This window comes from Drosophila pseudoobscura, chromosome 3, assembly GCF_009870125.1.
Source record: "Drosophila pseudoobscura strain MV-25-SWS-2005 chromosome 3, UCI_Dpse_MV25, whole genome shotgun sequence".
In the NCBI taxonomy this organism is placed as follows: Eukaryota; Metazoa; Arthropoda; class Insecta; order Diptera; family Drosophilidae; genus Drosophila; species Drosophila pseudoobscura.
The window spans coordinates 1198162-1221148 of NC_046680.1; the positions used below are offsets into that span (position 1 = coordinate 1198162).

The following is a 22987-nucleotide window of genomic DNA, read 5'->3' on the forward strand; positions in this document are numbered from 1 at the left end:
ACTGTGTGAAAAAATTAGTATGACACTAACGTGTTATACAAAAATTAACAGAGGTAGAGAACAGACAAATTGAAGTTAATACGAGGATGCAAGAAGGACTCAACGAAACTATGTACTAACCAAAAACAATCAACAAGATAGACGAAACAGAATAATTATTGCAGGATTGGAGAGTTTGCTCATTAAATTAACTTTAGTCAAAAGTGATGAGTGAACACCTCAAAAATACTAGCGAAGCCAATATTTTAGAGGTATCCGCCATAAAGGCCTCTCAAACCCAAACAAATTTTGTATTTCTTAATCATGTTCCCGATCCCTCAACAAACATGTTAGAAGATTAACGTTCACCCAGTCCAGCAAAATAAGGTAGTTTTAGACTTCGTGGATAAAAAATACGATCGCTGATTGTAGTGCGCACACTTCCGCCGTGGGAGATTGCAGAGATGTAGCCAGCACAACATTTTGCAGGAAACTCGAATCGGGTTCCAGGTCAAAAAAATTGGTATCAGGAACCACCGCTACATGTGGCACGCACACTGGACACCTAGATCCCATCGAGGAGGTTGATAAAGGCCTGATCATCATCAACAACACACCGTAAACGTCGTGTCCCCCAAAAGTGATAAACAACTAATCACAGAGCTTATCTTATAACATTCACCGACAAAATTTTCCTGAACGAGAATCAGTTCAACAATTATACGGCATTCTACAGAAAAGCGGTACTAGGCCAATGGTGCCTACCAAAACGACAAGTTTTTGACCTCACATCTAATGATGTAATTGCTTTTATTCAAAGCAAAATAAAAGCCGTAGGTTTAAAGGTGAAGAAATTTAACTTCTCTTAAGCCAGAGAGATAGCCTCGTTTAAGATAAGCATCTCCCCAACTCAATTTGAAACCATTTGCTCTGCCAAATTTTGGCCGGAGCATTTGGTGGTGAAGGAGTTTAAGGTTAAGATTCTTCTTCTTCCCCCCATAACTCTTACAAATCTTTCCAGTGTGCCATCCTCAACCTCATCTTCCTCATCTTCCCGTCCTGCTTCCACCTCTCAAAAACCTAACTTCTCTTTTAGTGACTTATCAGAATGTAAGAGGCTTACGTAGTAAGCTCAGCATTCTTTTCTGGGATAGTGTTACATTTGCTCCCCACGTTATTGTGTTTACTGAAACCTGGTTAAAGCTGGACATTCTTAGTTCCGAGGTTTTGGCAGGTCGGTACACAACTTTTAGAAACGACCGTTCGTCTCGACGTGCAGGAGGTGTTCTGATTACAGTGGACTCTAACTTCACGTCGGAGCACTTCACAGTCCAAGTTCAATAGGAACTGGAATTCTAGTGTGTAAAACTGATTCTTCCCACTTTCGCGATTTTCATTACTTGCTCGTATATTTAACATTCTTCGAATATCTCAATTTATGAGCAGCACTTGTCCGCTTTAACCGCTGTTTCTTCCTCGCTATCAGATAAAGATCGTATGATAGTGCTTTGTGACTTCAACTTGCCAGGAACTGTTTGGTCTTCGGTAAACGAGTCTAGTATCCTAGTGCCCATGTCACGACATGACTTTGTTGACGGCTTGCTTGACCTGTCCCTGTCTCAAGTCAATCATGTGAAAAATTCCCTGGGTCGATTGCTTGATCTGTGCTTTGTATCGGATCCGACCATAGTGTTGTTAACCCAAGCACTTCCGCTCACTATACCTGAAGACGCCTACCACCCTACTTTCGAGGTGTCGCTAGATATAGGACCAACTGTATTGGATCGGTCGAGTAGACTACCTGAACGTGTACGCTGCTTTCGTAAAGCCGAGTTTGCGAAGCTTAATAACCTCATTAGGGACTTTGATTGGTCCGCTTTGTACTTGTGCACTGATGTCACAAAAGGCACAAACATTTTTTACAATGCTCTTGGCACATTTCTTTATTATTGTGTCCCGCTTTCTTGTCCGATTAGATCTGGAAAACCCCCTTTGTTTACCAAAGAGTTATCCAGTCTAAAAAAATTAAAATCAAGACTTTATAAAAAATTTCAAGAAGTGGGTTCTCCTACTTCTCACTCTCGTTATGTAATAGCTCGGTCAAACTTTTCAGTCCTTAATGCTCAATGCTATAAGAACTACCTATCTCGATGCAGGATACGTTTTTCTCAGGACCCTAAACAGTTTTACTGCTTTGGAAACAGTAAGCGTAGAACGTCCGCACACCCATCCTCGCTGTCGATTTGGAATACGTTGGCAAACAATGATCAGGCAATTGCCGATCTTTTTGCCCAATTTTTCCAAACCGCCTGTTCTGAGAAAAGCTACTCTGGTCATCCATACCGAACGGTATTTTTTTTACCAATTTGTAGTATTTTATTTTATTTTCAGTCCCTTGTTAAATGAATGTTCTTTACATCATGATCTTCCACTAGTTAAGTCGGTGTTTTCACCGGGTCCAGACGGGGTTCCAGGTTGTGTACTCAGGTACTGCGCCGAGGCTCTGTGTGGACCTTTGCTTAAACTATTCACCCTCTCCATTGATTCCTCTTGCTTCCCCCCAATCTGGAAGGAATCGTTTATAATTCCTCTCCATTAAAAAGGTAGCAAGTCTGATGCAAAAAATTATAGAGGTATAGCAAAGTTATCCGCTATTCCCAAATTGTTTGAGGAGGTTTTAACTCCGCACTTGCAACATCTCTGCAAGTCACTTATATCTCCAACTCAGCATGGATTTATAGGGCGGCGATCACCCACCACGAACTTGTTAGAGTTTACCTCTTTCATTATTAAAGGCTTTCAAGGTAACTTACAGACGAATGTTATTTACACCAACTTTAGCAAAGCATTCGACTCTGTAAAGCATTCGCTCTTAGCGCTCTTGACCTCTTAGGGTTTCCGCCCAACCTCCTGAGATGGATTTCTATCTTTGTTCCAGGTCTCAAAGAGTCCCCTTCAAAAACTCCCTCTCTTCACCAGTAAAGGTTTCTTCGGGAGTACCACAGGGCAGCCATCTAGGCCTCTTACTCTTCACACTCCTTATTAATGACTTGCCTTCGGTATTAACATCCTCTCGAGTACTTATGTATGCGGATGATGTTAGACTGTTATTTCATTCTCGCTTGCAATCCGATCTCAATAACTTTCAGTCATGGTGTTGTGCAAACTTGTTACACCTTAACGCCTCGAAATGCAAAGTTATGACATTTCACCGTTCTAGCCCCTTGCTGGCTCCCTATACCCTATTTGGTGGTTTTCTTGAGTGCATTACCCTGGTGGATGATCTTGGTGTTATGTTAGACCCCAAGTTAAAGTTTTCTGAACACATTTCTACCATGGCAAATAAGGCCATGGGCGTGCTTGAATTTATAAAGAGGTGGTCAAAGGAACTTGACGACCCCTACATAACAAAGACTCTCTATACCTCGCTTGTTCGTCCGATCTTAGAATACGGCTCCTGCGTATGGTGCCCTCAGTACAAAGTACACCAGGACCGTATAAAATCGGTGGAGAGAGTACTTTTTAGTCTTTGCTCCGCGGGGCCTTAACTGGGATGAAGGTGTGAGACTCCCATCATACTCTAGTAGACTGCTACTAGTAAGCCTCCCATCCTCAATTAACCGTAGAAATATGCTTGGAGTGATTTTTATGCACAACTTGACCAGGGGTGGCATAGACAGCTGTTGAGCTGCATAAACTTCACGATTCCTATTAGACTTACTAGAAATTTTATACCGTTGTTCCTTGCAGTAGTATTTGTATTTTGAATGCATGCCTAGTTATCTTAGTAAGTTTAGTGCTAATTTTCCTAGAATATTAGTCTAACAGCTATCTTCCCTACATGCTCGTGTAACAGCCTTCTGCTGGTTTCAGAAGGGCCACTTGATGGTGCAGTAATTGCACCTCCTCTTGCAAGATGCAGTCATTGCATGTCAACGTCCAGAAAGAGGTTAGACGAAACTGACCGACGTTTTACAAATCCGTGCTGTGATTCTGATAACTCGGAACTACAAAACTGTTGGAGCTGAGAAGTAATAGTTTTTTCGAAGAGTTTAGGAAGATTATTTGGGGAAACTTTTTTTTATAAACCTTGTAATGATGTGAAATTATGGGAACCAAATCTGGAGCAGTGGAGAAAGAAAATTTAAACGATTTTAAATTAGTTAAAAGGTCATCATAATCAAGAAAGGAGGGATGGTTACAAATTGAACTATTTAAAGGGATACACTATTGCCCGGCAGGATAGTCGTTCGTTAAAGCGAAAATAGAGGGCAGGTTATTAGAAGGAGTATGCATAAGTACCATTTAAGTGTAAAGAAGAGAGATATTGTGATGAATTACGATTAGAGTTAACAAACTTAAAGAATTGTTTAGGATCTCGTTTCAAGTTGAGCTTGCATTTAACCAAGTAAGGCCGCGAGAATATTGTTTGGCACTCTGTACGGCCAGGACTAACCAGGCAGAGGTCTGGTCGTAGAGCGAAGATGAAACGTACGACAGTATCCATGATGAACTTATACGAAGTGGTGTATTCGCTCAGCGCGAACTCTTTTCAGAGCCTATTTTGCTTAGTACTATAGGAAACTTCATTGTGTTTGGATGTGTATGAACCCTCACCGAGTTCTACGATCACTTTACGCGGTGGCTTTGGGCATGATAGATCCGTTCCTTCAAAACCTTCGTAGTTTCCTTTTTTTACTTATTTGGGTTTGATCCTAGCTCACTAATTTTGGAACACTGACTTACAGTTGCCAACTCGCTGTTACAGACACGAATACAATCAATTCTACGAATATGACGATTTACAAAAATTTGAATATCATCAGCATACATATGAACTTTATCTACATACACAGCGAATCGTGGTGGCCCTAGGACGGATCCTTGATGAACACTACGCTCGACGCAAAGAAAATACGAGTATGTACACATTATTTATAGACACAGACTGCATTCGAAATATGCATTCAAATATGAAAAAATAAGTCTTGTTTCTGCTTGTGAAAAGTTACATAGACGTCTTAGTTTAAGACAGAGAATTTCGTGTTTAACCGTGTCAAAAGCTTTACTATAATCTAAAAGAGTCAAGAACGTTTTATTGTCATTGTCGACTTGTTCTCTGATGCCTTTAGCTATGTTTGTTATTGCTGATGTACAACTTCTGCCCACACGAAAACCTGACTGTGAAAAACCTGACCATCTGTTAAAAGTTTTTTAGTTGACAAGAATTTTATCTAATATCGTTGATAAAAAAGCTAAAATATTATATTAATATTTGGGCTAAAAGAATCAACAGACTGCTTAGCGGTAACGCATTCGATAGGCACACTCTCGCCAAAATGCATGTAGTTCCTAGCAACATATGTGATACATGCGATAGTATCGATAACGCCTCGCATTTAATTTTCAATTGTACAAAGTACAACACAACAAGGCAAAACTTCCCATCTCTAAGAAAATATAATGATATTTACAAATTCTTTGAAAAAGAAAACACCAGCGCGTACCAAACACTAATTGACTTCATCGATAAAACTGATGTAAAGCTATAAACAGCACTCCAACATCTTCTTTGACTTGGCAATTTCCACCTTCAAAAGGCGGGCGGCCAAATAATCCCACGCTACTCACGGGTAGTTTGGTAACTTAAATCCCAAAAAAAAAAATAAAAAAATAATATTTGGGCCAATCGTATATTGTATGTATTGTATATGTATATTGTATGTAGATTATGTATGGAAATATTTTTGACATATTCCCCATCGATATCTATCGTTGCTGATGGTCGCGTCTTTACTTCGCTCCGCCTAACAATTATTTTTTTCGGTGATTTAAGTAGAGTAATTGCATTCTAAAAACTCGTTCGTTCTCTTTCGTAGTGATCAGACGTGTTTTTGTTTTGCGCTCCGCATTTTTCCTTTTGTTTCGAATAAACAGCCGGAGTTTTCCTAACTAAATTCTAAATATACTTTCCAACCAGACAACAATCTGGAAACCCATTCATTTACGCGAGTGCATGCCTTTTGATTTGTGTTAAAATATTATTTAACTTTTTATTTTTCGGCGTCGGCTTGTGTTGTGTTGTGTTGTTGCAGTGAGTGAGTATTGCATTGCAGTCCGCTCTCGTCTGGTAGCTTTTGTTGTCTTATCACTCTCTCGCTATCACCTCAACCTCAATAACTGTTCTTTCTCTCTCGCTCTTTCAACTTTCTGAGCAATAGCGCTCTCTGTCTAGTAGCTCTCGCTATAACCGCTCTCCACTCTGCTCTCTTTTTTTTCTTACCAATTCCGCTTTGAGCGTTGTCTGGCACATTGGTCTGATACCAATTTGTTTTGGAAATTTTTAATTTTATTGATTTTAATTTTTTTTTTTTTTGCAAATTTTCTTAAGAAAATTTTGAATAATAAAAATAAAATGGAATTCGCTGTGGTCTGCGCCAAAAAAACCTGCAAGAAGCAGATCACTCACGATGAGCCAAATGTCCCCTGCTGGCTCTGCGACAGCGTAGTCCACGCAAAATGCGCGGGATTTTCTGGCCTCGTGAGCGATGCCATAGCCAAACATAATGGCTTGCATTACAGTTGCGAGGCATGCCGTGCGGTGGAGAAAGACATGGTGGCTTTCATGAGGCAGACGCGGAGTGGCTTTAAGGAGCTGACCGTTGGTTTTAAAAACCAATACGATCGGCTCCTAGCCATGGAGGCTCAGTATAGCGGTTTAAAACTGCTGAATGAGTCTCCGAGGCGCAAAAAGGTCACTCCGCGGGACCTGCAAGTGCCAATCGTCACTCAGCCGTGCGCCGCCGAAAAATTGACTCCGACCACTCCAAGTGTACAGCAGTTGATCTCGTTTGCCACTCCAAAGGCAACGAAAGCTGCTGGCGATGCAGATTCGGTAGCCGAATTCATCGCCTCGGAGAATGTGCAGCCAAGTACGTCTGCTGCGTCCGTGTCCGTGGTGTCCGCAAGTTCACTAGTTGTCCCGTCTATCCCGATCCCACCAGTAAATAGACGTTCCGGACCTCCGGATATTGCCACCACAGGTACTAGACCTGCGGTGACTAAACCACTGGTGGGAGTCCCACCAAAACGACAAGTTTTTGTTTCACGGCTGGCCCCTGACCTCACATCTAATGATGTAACTGCTTTCATTCAAAGCAAAATAAAAGCCGTGGGTTTAAAGGTGGAGAAATTTAACTTCTCTTATGCCAGGGAGATAGCGTCGTTTAAGATAAGCATCTCCCCAACTCAATTTGACACCATTTGCTCCACCAAATTTTGGCCGGAGCATTTGGTGGTGAAGGAGTTTAAGGCTAAGAAGAAGAATAGGCCCCCCATATCGCTTCCAAATCTTTCCAGCGTGCCACCCTCAACCTCAACTTCCTCTTCCTCAACTTCCCGTCTTGCTCCAACCTTTCCAAAAAACTAACTTCTCTTTTAGTAACCTATCAGAATGTAAGAGGCTTGCGTAGTAAGCTCAGCATTCTTTTCCGGGATAGTGTTGCATTTGCTTCCCACGTTATTGTGTTCACTGAAACCTGGTTAAAGCCGGACATTCTTAGTTCCGAGGTTTTGGCAGGTCGGTACACAACTTTTAGAAAGGACCGTTCGTCTCGACGTGCAGGAGGGGTTCTAATTGCAGTGGACTCTTACTTCACGTCAGAACACTTCACAGTCCAAGTTCAACAGGAACTGGAATTCCTGTGTGTAAAACTGATTCTTCCCGCTTTCGCTATATTCATTGCTTGCTCGTATATCCCACCTTCTTCGGATATTTCAATTTATGAGCAGCACTTGTCCGCTTTAACCGCTGTTGCTTCCTCGCTATCTGATAAAGATCGTATGATAGTTCTTGGTGACTTCAACTTGCCAGGAACTGTTTGGTCTTCGGTAAACGAGTCTAGTATCCTAGTGCACATGTCACGACATGACTTTGTTGACGGCTTGCTTGACCTTGAGACAGGGTCAAGTCAATCATGTGAAAAATTCCTTGGGTCGATTGCTTGATCTATGCTTTGTATCGGATCCGACCATAGTGTTGTTAACCCGAGCCATGCCGCTCACTATACCTGAAGACGCCTACCACCCTACTTTCGAGGTGTCGCTAGACATAGGACCAACTGTATTGGATCGGTCGAGTAGACTACCTGAACGTGTCCGCTGCTTTCGTAAAGCCGAGTTTGCGAAGCTTAATAACCTAATTAGGGATTTTGATTGGTCCGCTTTGTACTTGTGCACTGATGTCACAAAAGGCACAAACATTTTTTACAATGCTCTTGGCACATTTTTTGATTCTTGTGTCCCGCTTTCTTGTCCGATTAGATCTGGAAAACCCCCTTGGTTTACCAAAGAGTTATCCAGTCTAAAAAACTTAAAATCAAGACTTTATAAAAAATTTCAAGAAGTGGGTTCTCCTACTTCTCACTCTCGTTATGTAATAGCTCGGTCAAACTTTTCAGTTCTTAATGCTCAATGCTATAAGAACTACCTATCTCGTTGCAGGATACGTTTTTCTCAGGACCCTAAACAGTTTTACTGCTTCGTAAACAGTAAGCGTAGAACGTCCGCACACCCATCCTCGCTATCATTTTGTAATACGTCGGCAAATAATGATCAGGCAATTGCCGATCTTTTTGCCCAGTTTTTCCAAACCACCTATTCTGAGGAACGCTACTCTGGTCAACCGTACCCATACGGATTACCGAGGTCGAACGGCATTTTCAGTCCCTTGTTTAATGAATATTCCCTACTTCAAGATCTTCGACTAGTTAAGCCGGTGTTTTCACCGGGTCCAGACGGGGTTCCAGGTTGTGTACTCAGGTACTGCGCCGAGGCTCTGTGTGGACCATTGCTTAAACTATTCACCCTGTCCATTGATTCCTCTTGCTTCCCCCCAATCTGGAAGGAATCGTTTATAATTCCTCTCCATAAAAAAGGTAGCAAGTCTGATGCAAAAAATTATAGAGGTATAGCAAAGTTATCCGCTATTCCCAAATTGTTTGAGAAGGTTTTAACTCCGCACTTGCAACATCTCTGCAAGTCACTTATATCTCCAACTCAGCATGGATTTATAAGGCGGCGATCAACCACCACGAACTTGTTAGAGTTTACCTCTTTCATTATTAAAGGCTTTCAAGGTAACTTACAGACGGATGTTATTTACACCGACTTTAGTAAAGCATTCGACTCTGTAAACCATTCCCTTTTAGCACATAAACTTGACCTTTTAGGGTTTCCGCCCAACCTCCTGAGATGGATTTCTAGCTATCTTTGTTCTAGGTCTCAAAGAGTCCTCTTCAAAAACTCCCTCTCTTTACCAGTAAAGGTTTCTTCGGGAGTACCACAGGGCAGCCATCTAGGCCCCTTACTCTTCACACTCTTTATTAATGACTTGCCTTCAGTAATAACATACTCTCGAGTACTTATGTATGCGGATGATGTTAAACTCTGTGTCCAGTACAAGGACATTTCATTTCATTCTCGCTTGCAATCCGATCTCAATAGCTTTCAGTCATGGTGTTGTGCAAACTTGTTACACCTTAATGGCTCGAAATGCAAAGTTATGACATTTCATCGTTCTAACCCTTTGTTGGCTCCCTACACCCTATTTGGGGGTTCTCTTGAGAGAATTACCCTGGTGGATGATCTGGGTGTTATGTTAGATCCCATGTTAAAGTTTTCCGAACACATTTCTACCATGGTAAATAAGGCCATGGGCGTGCTTGGGTTTATAAAGAGGTGGTCAAAGGAATTTGACGACCCCTATATAACAAAGACTCTCTATACCTCGCTTGTTCGTCCGATCTTAGAATACGGCTCCTGTGTATGGTGCCCTCAGTACAAAGTACACCAGGACCGTATAGAATCAGTACAGAAAAACTTTTTACTCTTTGCTCTGCGGGGCCTTAACTGGGATGCGGGTGTAAGACTCCCATCTTACTCCAGTAGACTATTATTAGTAAACCTCCCATCCTTAGTTAACCGTAGAAAAATGCTTGGTGTGATATTTATGCACAACTTGATCAGGGGTGACATAGACAGCCCTGATCTGTTGAGCTGCATAAACTTCACGATTCCTATTAGACTGACTAGAAACTTTATACCGTTGTTCCTTCCACTTTGTAGATCGAATTATTCCTTGCATGAACCGTTTAGGGTCTTATGCTCGGATTATAATTCCCTCTACCATATTATATCCTCCACTAATTCTCTTCCTCTTATTAAATTACTAATCCTTACACACCTTTCTAGTAATTAGTAATTGTAGTGGTATTTGTATTTTGTATTTTATTGCATGCTTAATTTCTTAATAAGTTTAGTGCTAATTTTCCTCGAAGGTTAGTCTAATATCTATCTTTCTTGCATGCTCGCGTTTGGTTCGGCTACGCACCGCGCGTCATGCCTTAGCGCCCCTCGGTCGGTTGGGCGGAAGGAAGGGCTGCGTTTTGCCTGGGATCCGCGCGTAACAGCCTTATGCTGGTGTCACACGGGCCACTTGACGGTGCAGTAATTGCATCGCCTCTTGATAGATGCAGTCATTGCATGTCAACGTCCAATAAAAAAAAAAAAAAAAAAAAAAACATGGCACATAACATCTACATTTTAATCTTCTCTGCATAAATACTAACACAGTCGTATTGCGTTTGCAGCCTCCCTCTCCGCGTCGGACGCTTTGTGTTTTTCGTGTTCGTTTTGTGTTTGTGATTTTGCGACGGCCGTTTGTTCGTTGTTGTTGCTGTATTGATCTGCGCAATTGTTTGTGCTTCTTGATCATTTTTAGTTTCGGCTTACAGTCATCGCTCAAGCATTTTCCTCGATTAAACTCACCTTTCTCATATTTATTTTCCTCATATTTTCATAATGAGTATTTGTTGTGCTAAACGCTGCCCCTCAGCCTTGAGGCACGGCAAACATTCACTTTCTGCTGGTTGTGTGATAACATGCCACACACTGTTTGCGCCGACTTTGGGAAAATTGGAGGACGCGTAGTCGACCTCATAAAGACTCGCTGCGGTCTCAACTGGACCTGTTGGGACTGCAGAGCTATTGACAACGACATGCGGGTTTTTATGAGACAGACTCATACTGAATTCGCTGCACTCAACTCCGGATTCAAAATGCTACAGGATAAATTTCTTGCGATGGAGTCTTATTTCAAAAACCTTAAAATTTTGACTGCGTCGCCAAAGCGAAAGAAGGTTACCAATTATTTGCCAAATTCTAATCCGGTCGTTTCTCTTCCAGCCCCGGGATCACCTGCACCCCAATCTTGATCACCGTCACTAATAAATTTTGATGCCACGGACCTTTGTTCTAATGGTTCCATTGCACCAACTACGACGGCGGCCTCATCTGCAGTCGCACCTGGCTCCCCTCCCGCGCCAGTGTCTGACCAGGATGTCCGCCCGAAAGTCATCGAGGAAGTCGTCGCAAGCGCTTCTGTGGTCATACTTGAAGCCGCTAACGCTGCCATCCGGAGGAAAGTCGAGGCTCCCTCAACCTCAACTCCCATAGCTACTACTCTTCCAACTAACACCTCTACGTCCACTGCTCGCGTCTCAACAAATAATTCTGTGACCCCTCTATCTGTTCTTACTGCGGTTGCTCCTCTAAAACCTATTTTCGTCTCTCGACTAATGGTATCGGCTACGGAGGTCATGGTTCGGAACTTCATATTGTCGAAGCTCAACATAGATAGTTTTGCGGGCCTTGTAGTTACCAAATTTAAATTCAAAGTCATTTCGCTTCTAGCTCTTGCTTAAGCCGGTTGTGTTTTTTTTTTTGCTCCTGCATTTTCCGCCCTTTTCTTAAATATCATACAACATTGTTGTGCCTTTGTTTTGATATATCATCGCATCTCTTTAATTTGATTTTAATTTTAATCACCAGTTTTTCGTTTGTAAACAAATATTTAATATAAATTCAATATTCGCAACGTAACGCATCGGACTCGTGCAGGCAATTTGTTATTGTTTTTTGCCCAATCCGCTTTTCGTTATCGCTTCTTCGGTGTGCACTGTTCTCGCGCATCAACGTTTGCATCGACCAGACTCTCTCGTATTTTTGCTCTCACTCTCTCTGGATTGCATATACTCTCCCTCTTTGTGGAATTTTCTTTTGTGTCTCTGCTTTAGTGAGTTTACTGCTCGTTTCCTGCACTTCGTTGGATCATCTGCTTCGAATTATTGCCGCTGCAGCTGATTGTCGGGCTCGCTATGCTGTCTGCTCTCCCATTTTACCTGCGCTCTCACTCTGTTATTTTATTATTCGTGCACAGTGATTATACTGCTGTAAATTATGGCAATCGTTTGTAGTGCAAAAGAAATGTAAATTCGGTGGTGTAATCATTGGTGATTCATTCCTTAGCTGCTGGCTGTGCGACAATTTGGCCCACATAAAATGTGCTCGTCTAAATGCTAAATGCTAAATGATCTGATCTCGAAACGCATGGGCCTGTCTTGGTCATGTCCGGCTTGTCGGGAGATTGAGGCCGAAATGCGCACATTTAAGAGACAGACTCGAACTGGGTTTCTGGATGTCCGGAAACAATTTTTGGCTCTCAACGAGAAATTTCTTGCCCTTGAATCACAGTTTCTTGGGCTCAAACTCTTGAGCGAATCGCCTAGACGGAAAATTCCGCAGAATGATACCAATCTCTTGCAACCTAATCCGATTGGTACGCCTACCTTCATCCATCGGAAGCATTTTTTACTCCGTGTAGTTATGCCACGCCGCCAACGGTGGCTCCGGTATTCTTTACACCGAGCAATGTGCTTCCTTCGAGCATCCAAGTTCCCAACAGCATCAATCCCATCCCCGCAGTTCCTGTTGCCGTCACTTCTGACGCGGTGAGTGCTCCTAGTGCGGGTGTGCTGGTTGCTGACGACGTCTTGCCAATTCCTGCTCCAATTCCTGCTCCAATTCCTACTCAAATTCCTTTTACAACCATTGCTGCCAATTCCTCTGCCCTTGGACCGAGATCTCTTTTAGGAGTGGCTCCAACATCTCGATCTCGCTCGGGACTTTAACTTAGAGCAGTGGTCCCTCGGAAAGCAATATTTGTTTCTCGTCTTATTCCTGAGGCTACAACGGAAGATGTTAAACAACATCTTTCCTCTAAACTTAGCACTTCGCCTGTTGATATACCTGTGACTAAATTTACATTTAAACATAAGCGCAACATATCATCCTTTAAAATTCTTCTCCCTGATTCTTTACTATCCAGTTCTCTAAAACCGTCAATATGGCCTGAGCATACAATTATGCATGAGTTCCTTCTCAAAGATTCGAACTCGAATCCAAGAATTACCGAACATGCTCCAAAAAACTGATGTACTTTTTTTCATGCACTATCAGAACGTTTGCAGTTTGCTGGGAAAATTGCGTCAAATTCATACTAATAGCGCGTCCTTTGATTTCGATGCCATCGCGTTTACCGAAACCTGGCTTAACTCCTATGTCAATGATCATGAAATTTTCATTGATAGTTACACTATTTATAGAATGGACCGCCTATCTTTTGCAGGTGGGGTTCTGATTGCAGTTAAATCTGTTTTCTCATCTGAGCTATTCCCATTCAATAACATTCACGGAATTGAATTTGTTGCAGTCAAAGTTCGTGTTGGCTCCGCATTTTTCTATTTAACCTGCTCTTACATTCCTCCCAGGTCTGATGCTGAGCTTTACTTATACCACCTCTCAGCAATTAATATTGTTGATTCTGCATTAGGGTGCAATGATCGAATTATTGTCATGGGGGACTTTAACCTCCCATTTCTTTCTTGGCTGCCTTGTGATGACGCTAACCTGTTGTTTCCCAATTGCCATAATGACTTTATCAATGGGCTAACGGATATTTCCCTTGTCCAAATTAATGCCGTTAAAAACATTAGGGACAGACTTCTTGACCTCGTTTTTGTTAACGATGGTTCTCTTGCTACGGTATCTAGAGCAAGCCCAATATCTCTCCCTGAAGATCCTAACCATCCAACTTTGTTGATATCACTGGAGTGTACACAATCTGGAGGTGCTGACAGTGTTTTCGCAAAACAAACTTTATCGATTCAGATCTACATCTCTCGCGTGTTGATTGCTCGTTTCTTTATTCATTACCGAACATAGATGCAACTGTTAACTCGTTTTATAGTTCTATTTACTCCGCCCTAAATACGTTTGTTCCAGATATCACTGTACCTGTATCGTCCAAGCCTCCCTGGTTCTCCAAGTATTTGTCATACTTAAAAAATAATAAATCCCGGCTCTATAAAAAGTACCAGAAGTCGGGCTCCACGTTGGCCTTAGCTCTATACTCCTCCGCTCGCTCTCTGTTCCTTGCCGTCAATACTCAGTGTTATAATCATTACCTTTCACAATGTAGTAGTAACTTTCGAAGTGATCCTAAAAAATTCTATTCGTTCGTTAACTCTAAGCGCAAGTCAAACGTTTTTCCTCCGTCCCTTCATTACCAGAACAAAACAGAAGCTTCTGCTGTTGGTATTGCAAATTTATTCGCTAACTTTTTCCAAACAACGTACTCGTCTCATATTTACAACGCATCCACTCCGTATCCGTACCAGCTACCTCAAGCTAACAGCATTTTTCTGCCCTTTTTCGAGGAAAGCATTGTTCTGGAAGGTTTGTCATCTATGGACATATCGTTTTCTGCGGGTCCAGATAAGGTACCAAGTTGCATCTTAAAACACTGTGCCCAGTCCCTTTGCAAACCCTTGACCTTTCTCTTCAACCTCTCCTTGGAACAGTCTTGTCTCCCAGTAATTTGGAATGCGTCCTATATCATTCCGCTTCACAAAAAAGGTTCAAGATCAAACATTGAAAACTATCGTGGTATCGCAAAGCTTTCCGCCATCCCGAAGCTTCTTGAGTTCCTGGTCACCCGGCAACTGCAACATCTTTGTTGCAGCTTGATATCTCCGTCGCAACACGGTTTTTTCAAACATCGTTCAACATCGACTAACCTTCTTGAGTTTTCTAACCTAATCCACCGTGGTTTTCAAATTGGTTTACAGACGGATGAAGTTTTTACGGACTTCAGCAAGGCATTCGATTCTGTGAACCATGCTCTGCTTATTCACAAGCTCTCTTTATTAGGATTCCCAACGAACCTTCTAGATTGGATTTTGTCCTATCTCTCTAACCGTACTCAACGTGTTTTGGTTTCTTACGTGTTGTCAAATACTGTTAATGTTACTTCAGGTGTGCCACAGGGAAGTCATCTGGGCCCGCTTCTGTTTATTTTATTTGTGAATGACCATCCTCAAGTTATAACATACTCAACTACACTAATGTATGCTGATGATGTTAAAATCTGTCTGTCTTACTCTGATTGGTATTTGCACACACGCCTTCAACTGGATCTAAGTGAACTACTATTGTGGTGTTCAACTAATCTTCTTTTTCTGAACCTTTCCAAAAGCAAACTTATGACATTTTACCGTCGCGCTCCACATTTTGTCTCATATGTTCTAGGAAATCATGTCCTCGAGCGAATTTCGAGTTCAAATGACCTCGGAGTCTTTTTTGATCATAAGATGCATCGTGATGCATGTGCTTTAAAAGCCATATAGCTGCAAGAGTAAATAAAGCTTAGGGTGTTTGAGCGTTCATCAAGCGTTGGTCCAAGGAGTTTGACGACCCGTACGTTAGGAAAGAACTGTACATCTCGTTAGTACGTCCTATATTGGAGTATTGTTCTTGTGTGTGGAGCAGTATAAAGAGCAATTTTTAATTTTTGCCCTTCGTAGCTTTAACTGGGACTCGGGTAGAATCTTGCCACCCTACCGGTCTAGGCTAAATCTTATTGTCCTGCCGTCGGTGCACCATTGCAGAATATGCAATGGCGTAATGTTCGTGCACAAGCTCCTTCTCGGGATTGTTGAATCTCTCTTGGGTCAGATTGACTTGGCCGTTCCATCTAGACCCACCCGTACTTTTAGGCCTATCCGTTTCCCATATGAACCTTTTAGGGTTTTATGCCATAATTATTATCCCATTGCTATACCCTATCCCCTGAACTGTATCTTAAACTAATTGCTTGCAATATTTATAATCACTTTAATTTAGCTAACTTTTAACTTCTATTTTTCCGCCTTTTGTAATTAAGTACCATTATTAAAAGATTATTTGATAATTTAATTTAATAAATAATAAATAAATAAAAAACATCTCCTCTTTTAAAATTCTCGTCCCGGATAAGCATGTAAATAGTGCTTGACCCCTCTTTCTCGCCGGTGCACACGATTTGCCACCTCTTTACAAATCGTCCCACTAGCCCTGAACATCGAGTTGGTATTCTTCCTACACCATCTCCGTCTGCCACATCCTCTGTAGAAAAAAACTAGCTTCTCCTAATACGGTAAAGATTGCCTATCAGATCGTTCGTGGTTTGGACAGCAAGCTGAACAAGTTACATACTGATAGTGCAACTTTTGAGGCCGACATTATCGCTTTCTCCGAAACCTGGCTTCATTCCTCAATCTCTGATTCCGAGATCCTTATTGACAAATTTAACATTTATAGATCGGTTCGTCCATCTCGTGGTGGAGTTGTTTGATTGCTGTCCGCTCTGGCACAACATCCCAACTTTTTTCTGTCGAAGCTCATAACAATATTGAAATTATAGTGGTTAATCTACGACTCTCCTCAATAAATCTATTTATATCGTGTTCTTACATCCCACCGTCCTCTTAATTTTCAACCTACATGCTTCACGCAGCCTATTTTCAAACTGTTTCGTCCCAACTTAATGAGTCCGATTGTCTTATCGTCCTCGGAGATTTCAATCTTCCAAATATTTCCTGGTCTCCATCCGAAGATGTTCCCATTCATGCAGCACAAAATTGATGTTCACCTATATTTTGCTTCAAGAGGGCTGATTTTATCTCTTTGAATAGCGCACTTTCTCTGATAGATTGGTCATTCCTCGACGACTTTAATGAGATCGGACCCGCCACTAACGCATTCTACAGCACTGTTTTTTCCATTTTTCGCACCTTAAATTGCAAAATCTAAATATTCCATTTGTAATACCCTATGCTATAACAGTTATTTGTCTAACCTTTGTGCGGATTCACAAACTATTCCTCATCCACAAACTATCTTTACTAGGATTTCCGACCAAACTTCTTCTCTGGACTAATGCGTAGCTTTGCAATCGTTATCAGCGTGTCTGCTTCCAATCTTCTCTTTCTAAACCAGTTTTTTTCTGTTCGGGTGTGCCGCAAGGTAGCATTCTCGGGCCCTTATTATTTAACCTCTTTATCAATGATCTTCCCCAAGTTTTAACTAATTCTCGAGTCCTAATTTATGCTGATGATGTCAAGCTATGTTTTTCCCACAGCGACCCGTTGTACCCGTTAATTCTTCAATCGGATCTCGACGCCCTCAACACTTGGTGTATTATTAACGCTCTTCCTCTAAACATTTCCAAATATAACGTCATGACCTTCCATCGCAACAAGCCTTACCTTTTTGACTTCACAATTAATAACATTTCCTTGGAACGCCTGTACAAAGTTAATGACTTAGGCAATATCTTCGTACCTAACTTATGTGTTAATTCTCATATATCCGCTATTTCGAATAAAGCCGAATAAAGTCCTTGGCTTTATCATAAGATGGTCGAAGTAATTTTCTGACCCCTATACCACTTAACTACTCTACGTGTCTCTTGTTCGGTCCATCTTGGAATATGGTTCGTATATCTGGTCTCCCCATTACCAAAAATATCAATATGCTTGAGTCCCTTCAAACAAAATTCCTTATCTATGCCCTGCGCATACTTAATTGGGACCCCTCTCGACATCTTCTTTCTTATAAGAGGTGGCTGCGTCTCATTAACTTGCACTCTCTTGAAAGCCGTAGGACTTGTCATGGAATTATTTTTCTCCACAAACTTATACGACGTTGAATCCTCGGCCCTCATTAGTCTTATCAGCATTGCTGTCCCATCCCGCCCGACTAGGCATTATTATCCTCTCCGTCTTCCTCTCTGTCCTTCAAACTACTCTGACCATGAATCTTGCGCTCCTAAAGTAAAATCTTCTTTAATGAATAATTTAAGTTAACCTTCTTCTGCCTTGTATTGTGATAATTTTATAATTTGTAATCTGTTTAACTGTGCATAGTTGAACTCTAAACATTAAACATTAAACATACAAAATTTTATGAATTTCAGATTCCCCATATAATTTACGGAGAGGTTTTTTCAGGAGGGCAGAATCAGTATTGGGTAGACATTCTGTCGAATCCGGCAGAATAAGTGCATAGCGTTGAGGCAAATTGCGGCCAGATGTAAGAGCGGCCTTGAAAAAAAAGAAAGTGCTTTAACTATGGTGGTACGCATGGTGGTATAGCTGCTCTTCAGAACTGTAATATTTTCAATAAAACCAGGTGTGCAAAAGATAACCTCTATAAAAAGTTTTTAAAAATGTTTGGAAACAATTATTGAACATTTTTAAAGCCCCAAATCTATTCATAAAAGTCGGCTTGGTTCACAGAGGTAAAGCAAGATCAATTTTGTGGAGTTAATAAAAGAAATAGCAGAAGATAAACGCAGCCGTTCCCCAGTTAGAATCGCAGGCGACTTCAACGCAGGGGCGACCGAGTAGGGAAGCGCAGGCTATGAAGTGCTGCATAGATGTAGCCAAATGCCAAAGTGAAGTACGGAAGCATTGGACACACAGGGCTTGCTACTAATTATCGACCTAATAAATTCACAGGATTTCGCGGATTAGCGAAGAGAGCAGAAAGAAGTCGATACTGGATAGCTACGAAGGGGCAATGCAAAGACAACAAGACTGTCGAATTTGGCAAGAGGCGGTAGAAGCTTTTCTTTTTCATCGATGCGTGCACGCCGGCAAATCATCTGAAATAGCTTTCGGTGATTTAAAGTTACCACAGTTGACCAACTTCCGGGCATACAGCAGCTACATCAGCGGCAATAAATCCACGAGGCCGATTTGTCTGTGCTCGATACAAGGCAGGTTTTAGCTAGAACTCCCACAGTGACTGCTCCGGACAAGCCAGCTAAAACACGCTGAAAATCATGTGCGTTTTTGAGGACGAGAAGGTGTATAGCTCTTGTGCAGGAGAAGATTGGGGAGTTCGAGGACATTGTGCAGTCCGTCGATATTACTGTCTTTAAGAAGATCTAAGCTGAGATTCTTACTATTTCGAATCGCCATCTACCATCAATAGCTTCTTACAAGCCGGTGATGGTTAAGCTAGCGCGCAAAGCATGCCCACCTGCCCGGATATACTACGCAATCGGTACTATTGTACCACTATTGTATGCAGAAGTAAGTCTTCCCCTCGAGCACGAAGCTATAAGTGGGAAGACCCCAAAGAGTAAAGGGTGCAGTTCATGCTCAACCTCAGGTGGAAACTCTTCGAGCGCCTTATAGAGAGTCGCCTAGAAACAGAGATCGCTAGCCATCCGACCTCCAAGACAAAAAAACGACCCCAGCCTGGTAGCGCACAAAACCGAATCGGTCGTGTTGAGCTCCAGGAAAAAAGTTAGAGACTGTCAGAGTAGTGATTGGGGCTTTTTTGACCACAGCACATTCTTCAAGCAACGCTTACAATACACGGGAGACAGAGCCTATCTGACATAATGGCTAACATTGGCGGGTTGCTCTCTTGTCAGGGTCATCATCATGTATTACGCATTACGCGTCTGCGCCTAGCCCTTGGTAATCTGCCCGCCGCTGCAACTAGAGCCGAAGACCAGGACAGGTGTGTGGCGGAAACCCACTGCCGGTGTCAAGAGCGGTGGGTCAGTAGGACGTTCGGAGAAACTGAGCTTACGGTCACATATCTCTAAACAGAACATGGGTTTTTTAAATTCGAATTGAACAAGTACTTTGTATCTGTCCAACATTAACTGCTGATCGGGAAGAGGCAAGCTTAGACACTCGTTTAAAACAAAACGATTGGGATGCCATGATTTCGAATTCTTGCACCGCGCTGAAAGACAGTGCAATCGAATCATTCGTTTATTAGAAAAAACAAAGCATAAAGCATACAAGGTTCGATAGTTTACCGCGGTGTATTTTATAAATTACAACTTACCTTTCCGATATGGTCAACGAGAAAAGCTTGTAAAGATCTTGGTCGGTGTCATTTAACTTAATGCCTTTTGTGTCTTCCTCATCAAAAGATCCGATATCAAAGGCATCCGCGGCATTTACTTCTCCTCTTGGAGGTACTAATGGGGGAGTATATTTTTGAATATAAACTTGGTGCCAGTCGATTCCACAAAAAAAATTATGCATTTTTACTTCATCAGCGCTTTTGAAATATATAAATCGATATATTGTAATTAATATTAAATATAATATTTTAGCATCTCACCCATTTCCCATGCAACCGAGTCGTTTAGAAACCTCCCTTTGAAGTAACATTTCCAACAAATTCTTTAGCTCGACAGAAAATGATTCAGGAAGTTCAACATTCTGTCAAAGAAAACAATACATATATTTATATGCTTATATTTACACTTATGCTGAAAACTATATAACATGGACAACAGTGGAAAAATTGTCTTCCAAGTTGCTCAATTTATATGTTTTTTACCATTTGAAAATCTTTTTTGGGTTTTAACAATAGTATTTTTCGGGTTGAGAATATGAAAGCAGAGAGTATTTTACGAGACTTTATTTTCTGGCTATTTTGGGTGTTCTTCCAAACTACTCCGAGCCAAGACTATACATATATTTCTAGTATAATCCGACATGACAACAATAGTCAGTCTAGTTAATCTGCGTTTTTTACAATATCTAATATATAAAATTCTCGTGTCACCAATTTCGTTGCTGATCTCCTCCGAAATGGCTCGACCGATTTTCTTGAAATTTGATGTGCTTTCGATTATAAGTTTTTTTAGATGTTTTCACTTCCGAGATGAAACAAATAATGTTTCGGCCTACTGAGATTTCATATGTGTCAAGCCATAGCCAAAGCCGTGCCAAGGAGTCAAGCCATTTCGAAGCAGTTCAACTACAAACAGCCAGAGAATTTAATATATTTGAGCAATGCCAATAAGACGCAGAGGCTCCAATTTGAGTCGTCAAACGATCAAGTCTAGAACAATGCGAGATATAAGAGTACGAATTTTATGTGAACAAATCCAAGAAAACAATGCAGATGAGCGTGTGAGCATGGCGCAGTTACGTAAATCACAATCGCAAGAGGCCCGAGATTAATGAAATTAACAAAAGCAACTTGAACGGAGAGTAGCCCGAAGATACATAGTCGACTGACGTATCAAATCAATCATCAAGCATTTACATCAAATTTATTTCTTCGACTAGCATTCCAGTATGAGCCTTATGTGGAATATTATGCTCATTCATTATTGATACTTTGGAAAAGGAATGCCCGCATTGTCATGCACTCAAATTTAAAATGAGTCAGTGCACTCGCCAATCGCGTGCGCCAATCTCAATTCACATTTTGGCAGGCATATCGTCAGCGAGCTGGACGCTCTGTTAAATGAGCACAATGAATTATTGAAATTATTCAAATCACACATGCACAAACTACAATACCAGACTAAAACTAGAACACCAGCTGACATCATGGTTGGCGACCGTACAGCTACGCGACAAATCGTGATTCGAAGAAGAAATAATTATCTTCAGTTTATTAGTGATACCCATCGTTCATATGACGGTCTCCTATATCCACTAATTTTCTGGAAGGGACAAGACGGATATTGTGTAAACTTTAAACAACGAAATCACGTAGCACATAGTAAGAACATAGTTAATTTGTTATTGAAGAATAAATTTTCAATTAATTTTAAATATATTTTTTCTAAACAGGAGCCGAAAACTATTCGTATAGATTGATGATTAGACGCGGCCGAGACAATTTTATTTTACAATGTCGTGCGATATGCCAAAAATTTATGGTCGACATGTATGTGCGTGCGGAAGAATATATTTACTTGCGAGATGCTGTTGGTATATAACAATTTACCATGCACAAAAACAAACAACGCATAAGGTTTTCCGACCCGTGAACATACCACATAAAATTGGCCATGGGAAAAACATTTGTTTTCCAGATTCAGACCACATTTCAAATATTGGCCTTGTGATTAGTTAATAGTCATGGCGAACAAAAGACCTATCGGAAATTGGTAACCAGTGCTGCCAATATTTTTTCAGAAAAAAAGCAATTCTTAACTTGAAGAAAACGAAGAAACACCTGCAAATTTTCAAAAACAAATAAAAAAAAAAGTATTAATAATGTTGTATTTTATAATATAATAATGTATTTTATATCATTTTCATTAACTCATCCAGCTCTGTGGAGCTAGCTTCTAAATAACGAGGGGGAACGTTGTGAGTTGCTGCGGAGACCGCAACTCCACATTTATACCCGATACTTAGTCAGTATGGCTCTCCTCCGGCAGACGCCGCTAATATTGAACGACACGGCAAAGAGTGCGTAGATAGATTTGTTCCTTTTGGCTATAAAAATGTTCCGATCTGATCCAGATTCAGCAATCTGATAGATATGGTCATTCTCTATGATTGTGCGTTTTTAGTTTTCTAGAATCTTCAATATTGCGTATGCCTCAGATTTTCCTTCGTTGTGGGGGCGGAAAGGGGTGGGGCCAAATTTTGAGATATACGTTTTATAATGAAATCAAACAGGAGTGTGGAAACCAAATTTGGTTACTCTAGCCTTAATAGCACCTGAGATTTGTGGATGCCACAGATTTTCGCCCTTTTTGGGGCGGAAGTGGGCGGGGCAAAGTTTTTAAACATTTTGGATTTGACATTCCGGATTTGAAATGTCGTTGCTCTAGCTCTTATAGTCTTTGAGCACTAGGCACTGAAAGGGACGGACAGACAGACAGGGCTGAATCGACTCGGCTATTGATGCTGATCAAGAATATATGTATATACTTTATCGGGTCGGAAACGATTCCTTCTGGACGTTACACACATCCATTTTCACCACAAATCTAATATACCCC

At 41.3% G+C, this 22987-nt stretch overlaps 1 protein-coding gene and 1 long non-coding RNA gene across 5 annotated transcripts in view; one reads left to right on the top strand and one right to left on the bottom strand.

The window, feature by feature from the left end:
• Gprk1 (G protein-coupled receptor kinase 1) overlaps positions 1–22987 on the bottom strand; it is a 235484-nt gene that overhangs the window by 66766 nt on the left and 145731 nt on the right. For all 4 annotated transcript variants that reach the window (XM_033378235.1, XM_033378238.1, XM_033378236.1 and 1 more), the window contains 2 exons: positions 20350–20450; positions 20068–20286 (listed from right to left, as the gene is read on the bottom strand). In XM_033378235.1, coding sequence (XP_033234126.1) covers positions 20068–20286; positions 20350–20450 — 320 coding nt within the window. The remainder of the gene's footprint in view (positions 1–20067; positions 20287–20349; positions 20451–22987) is intronic.
• On the top strand, positions 20564–22230 carry LOC117183643 (uncharacterized). The gene is made up of 2 exons (XR_004468776.1): positions 20564–21750; positions 21822–22230. It is a non-coding gene; the product is annotated as an uncharacterized lncRNA (long non-coding RNA).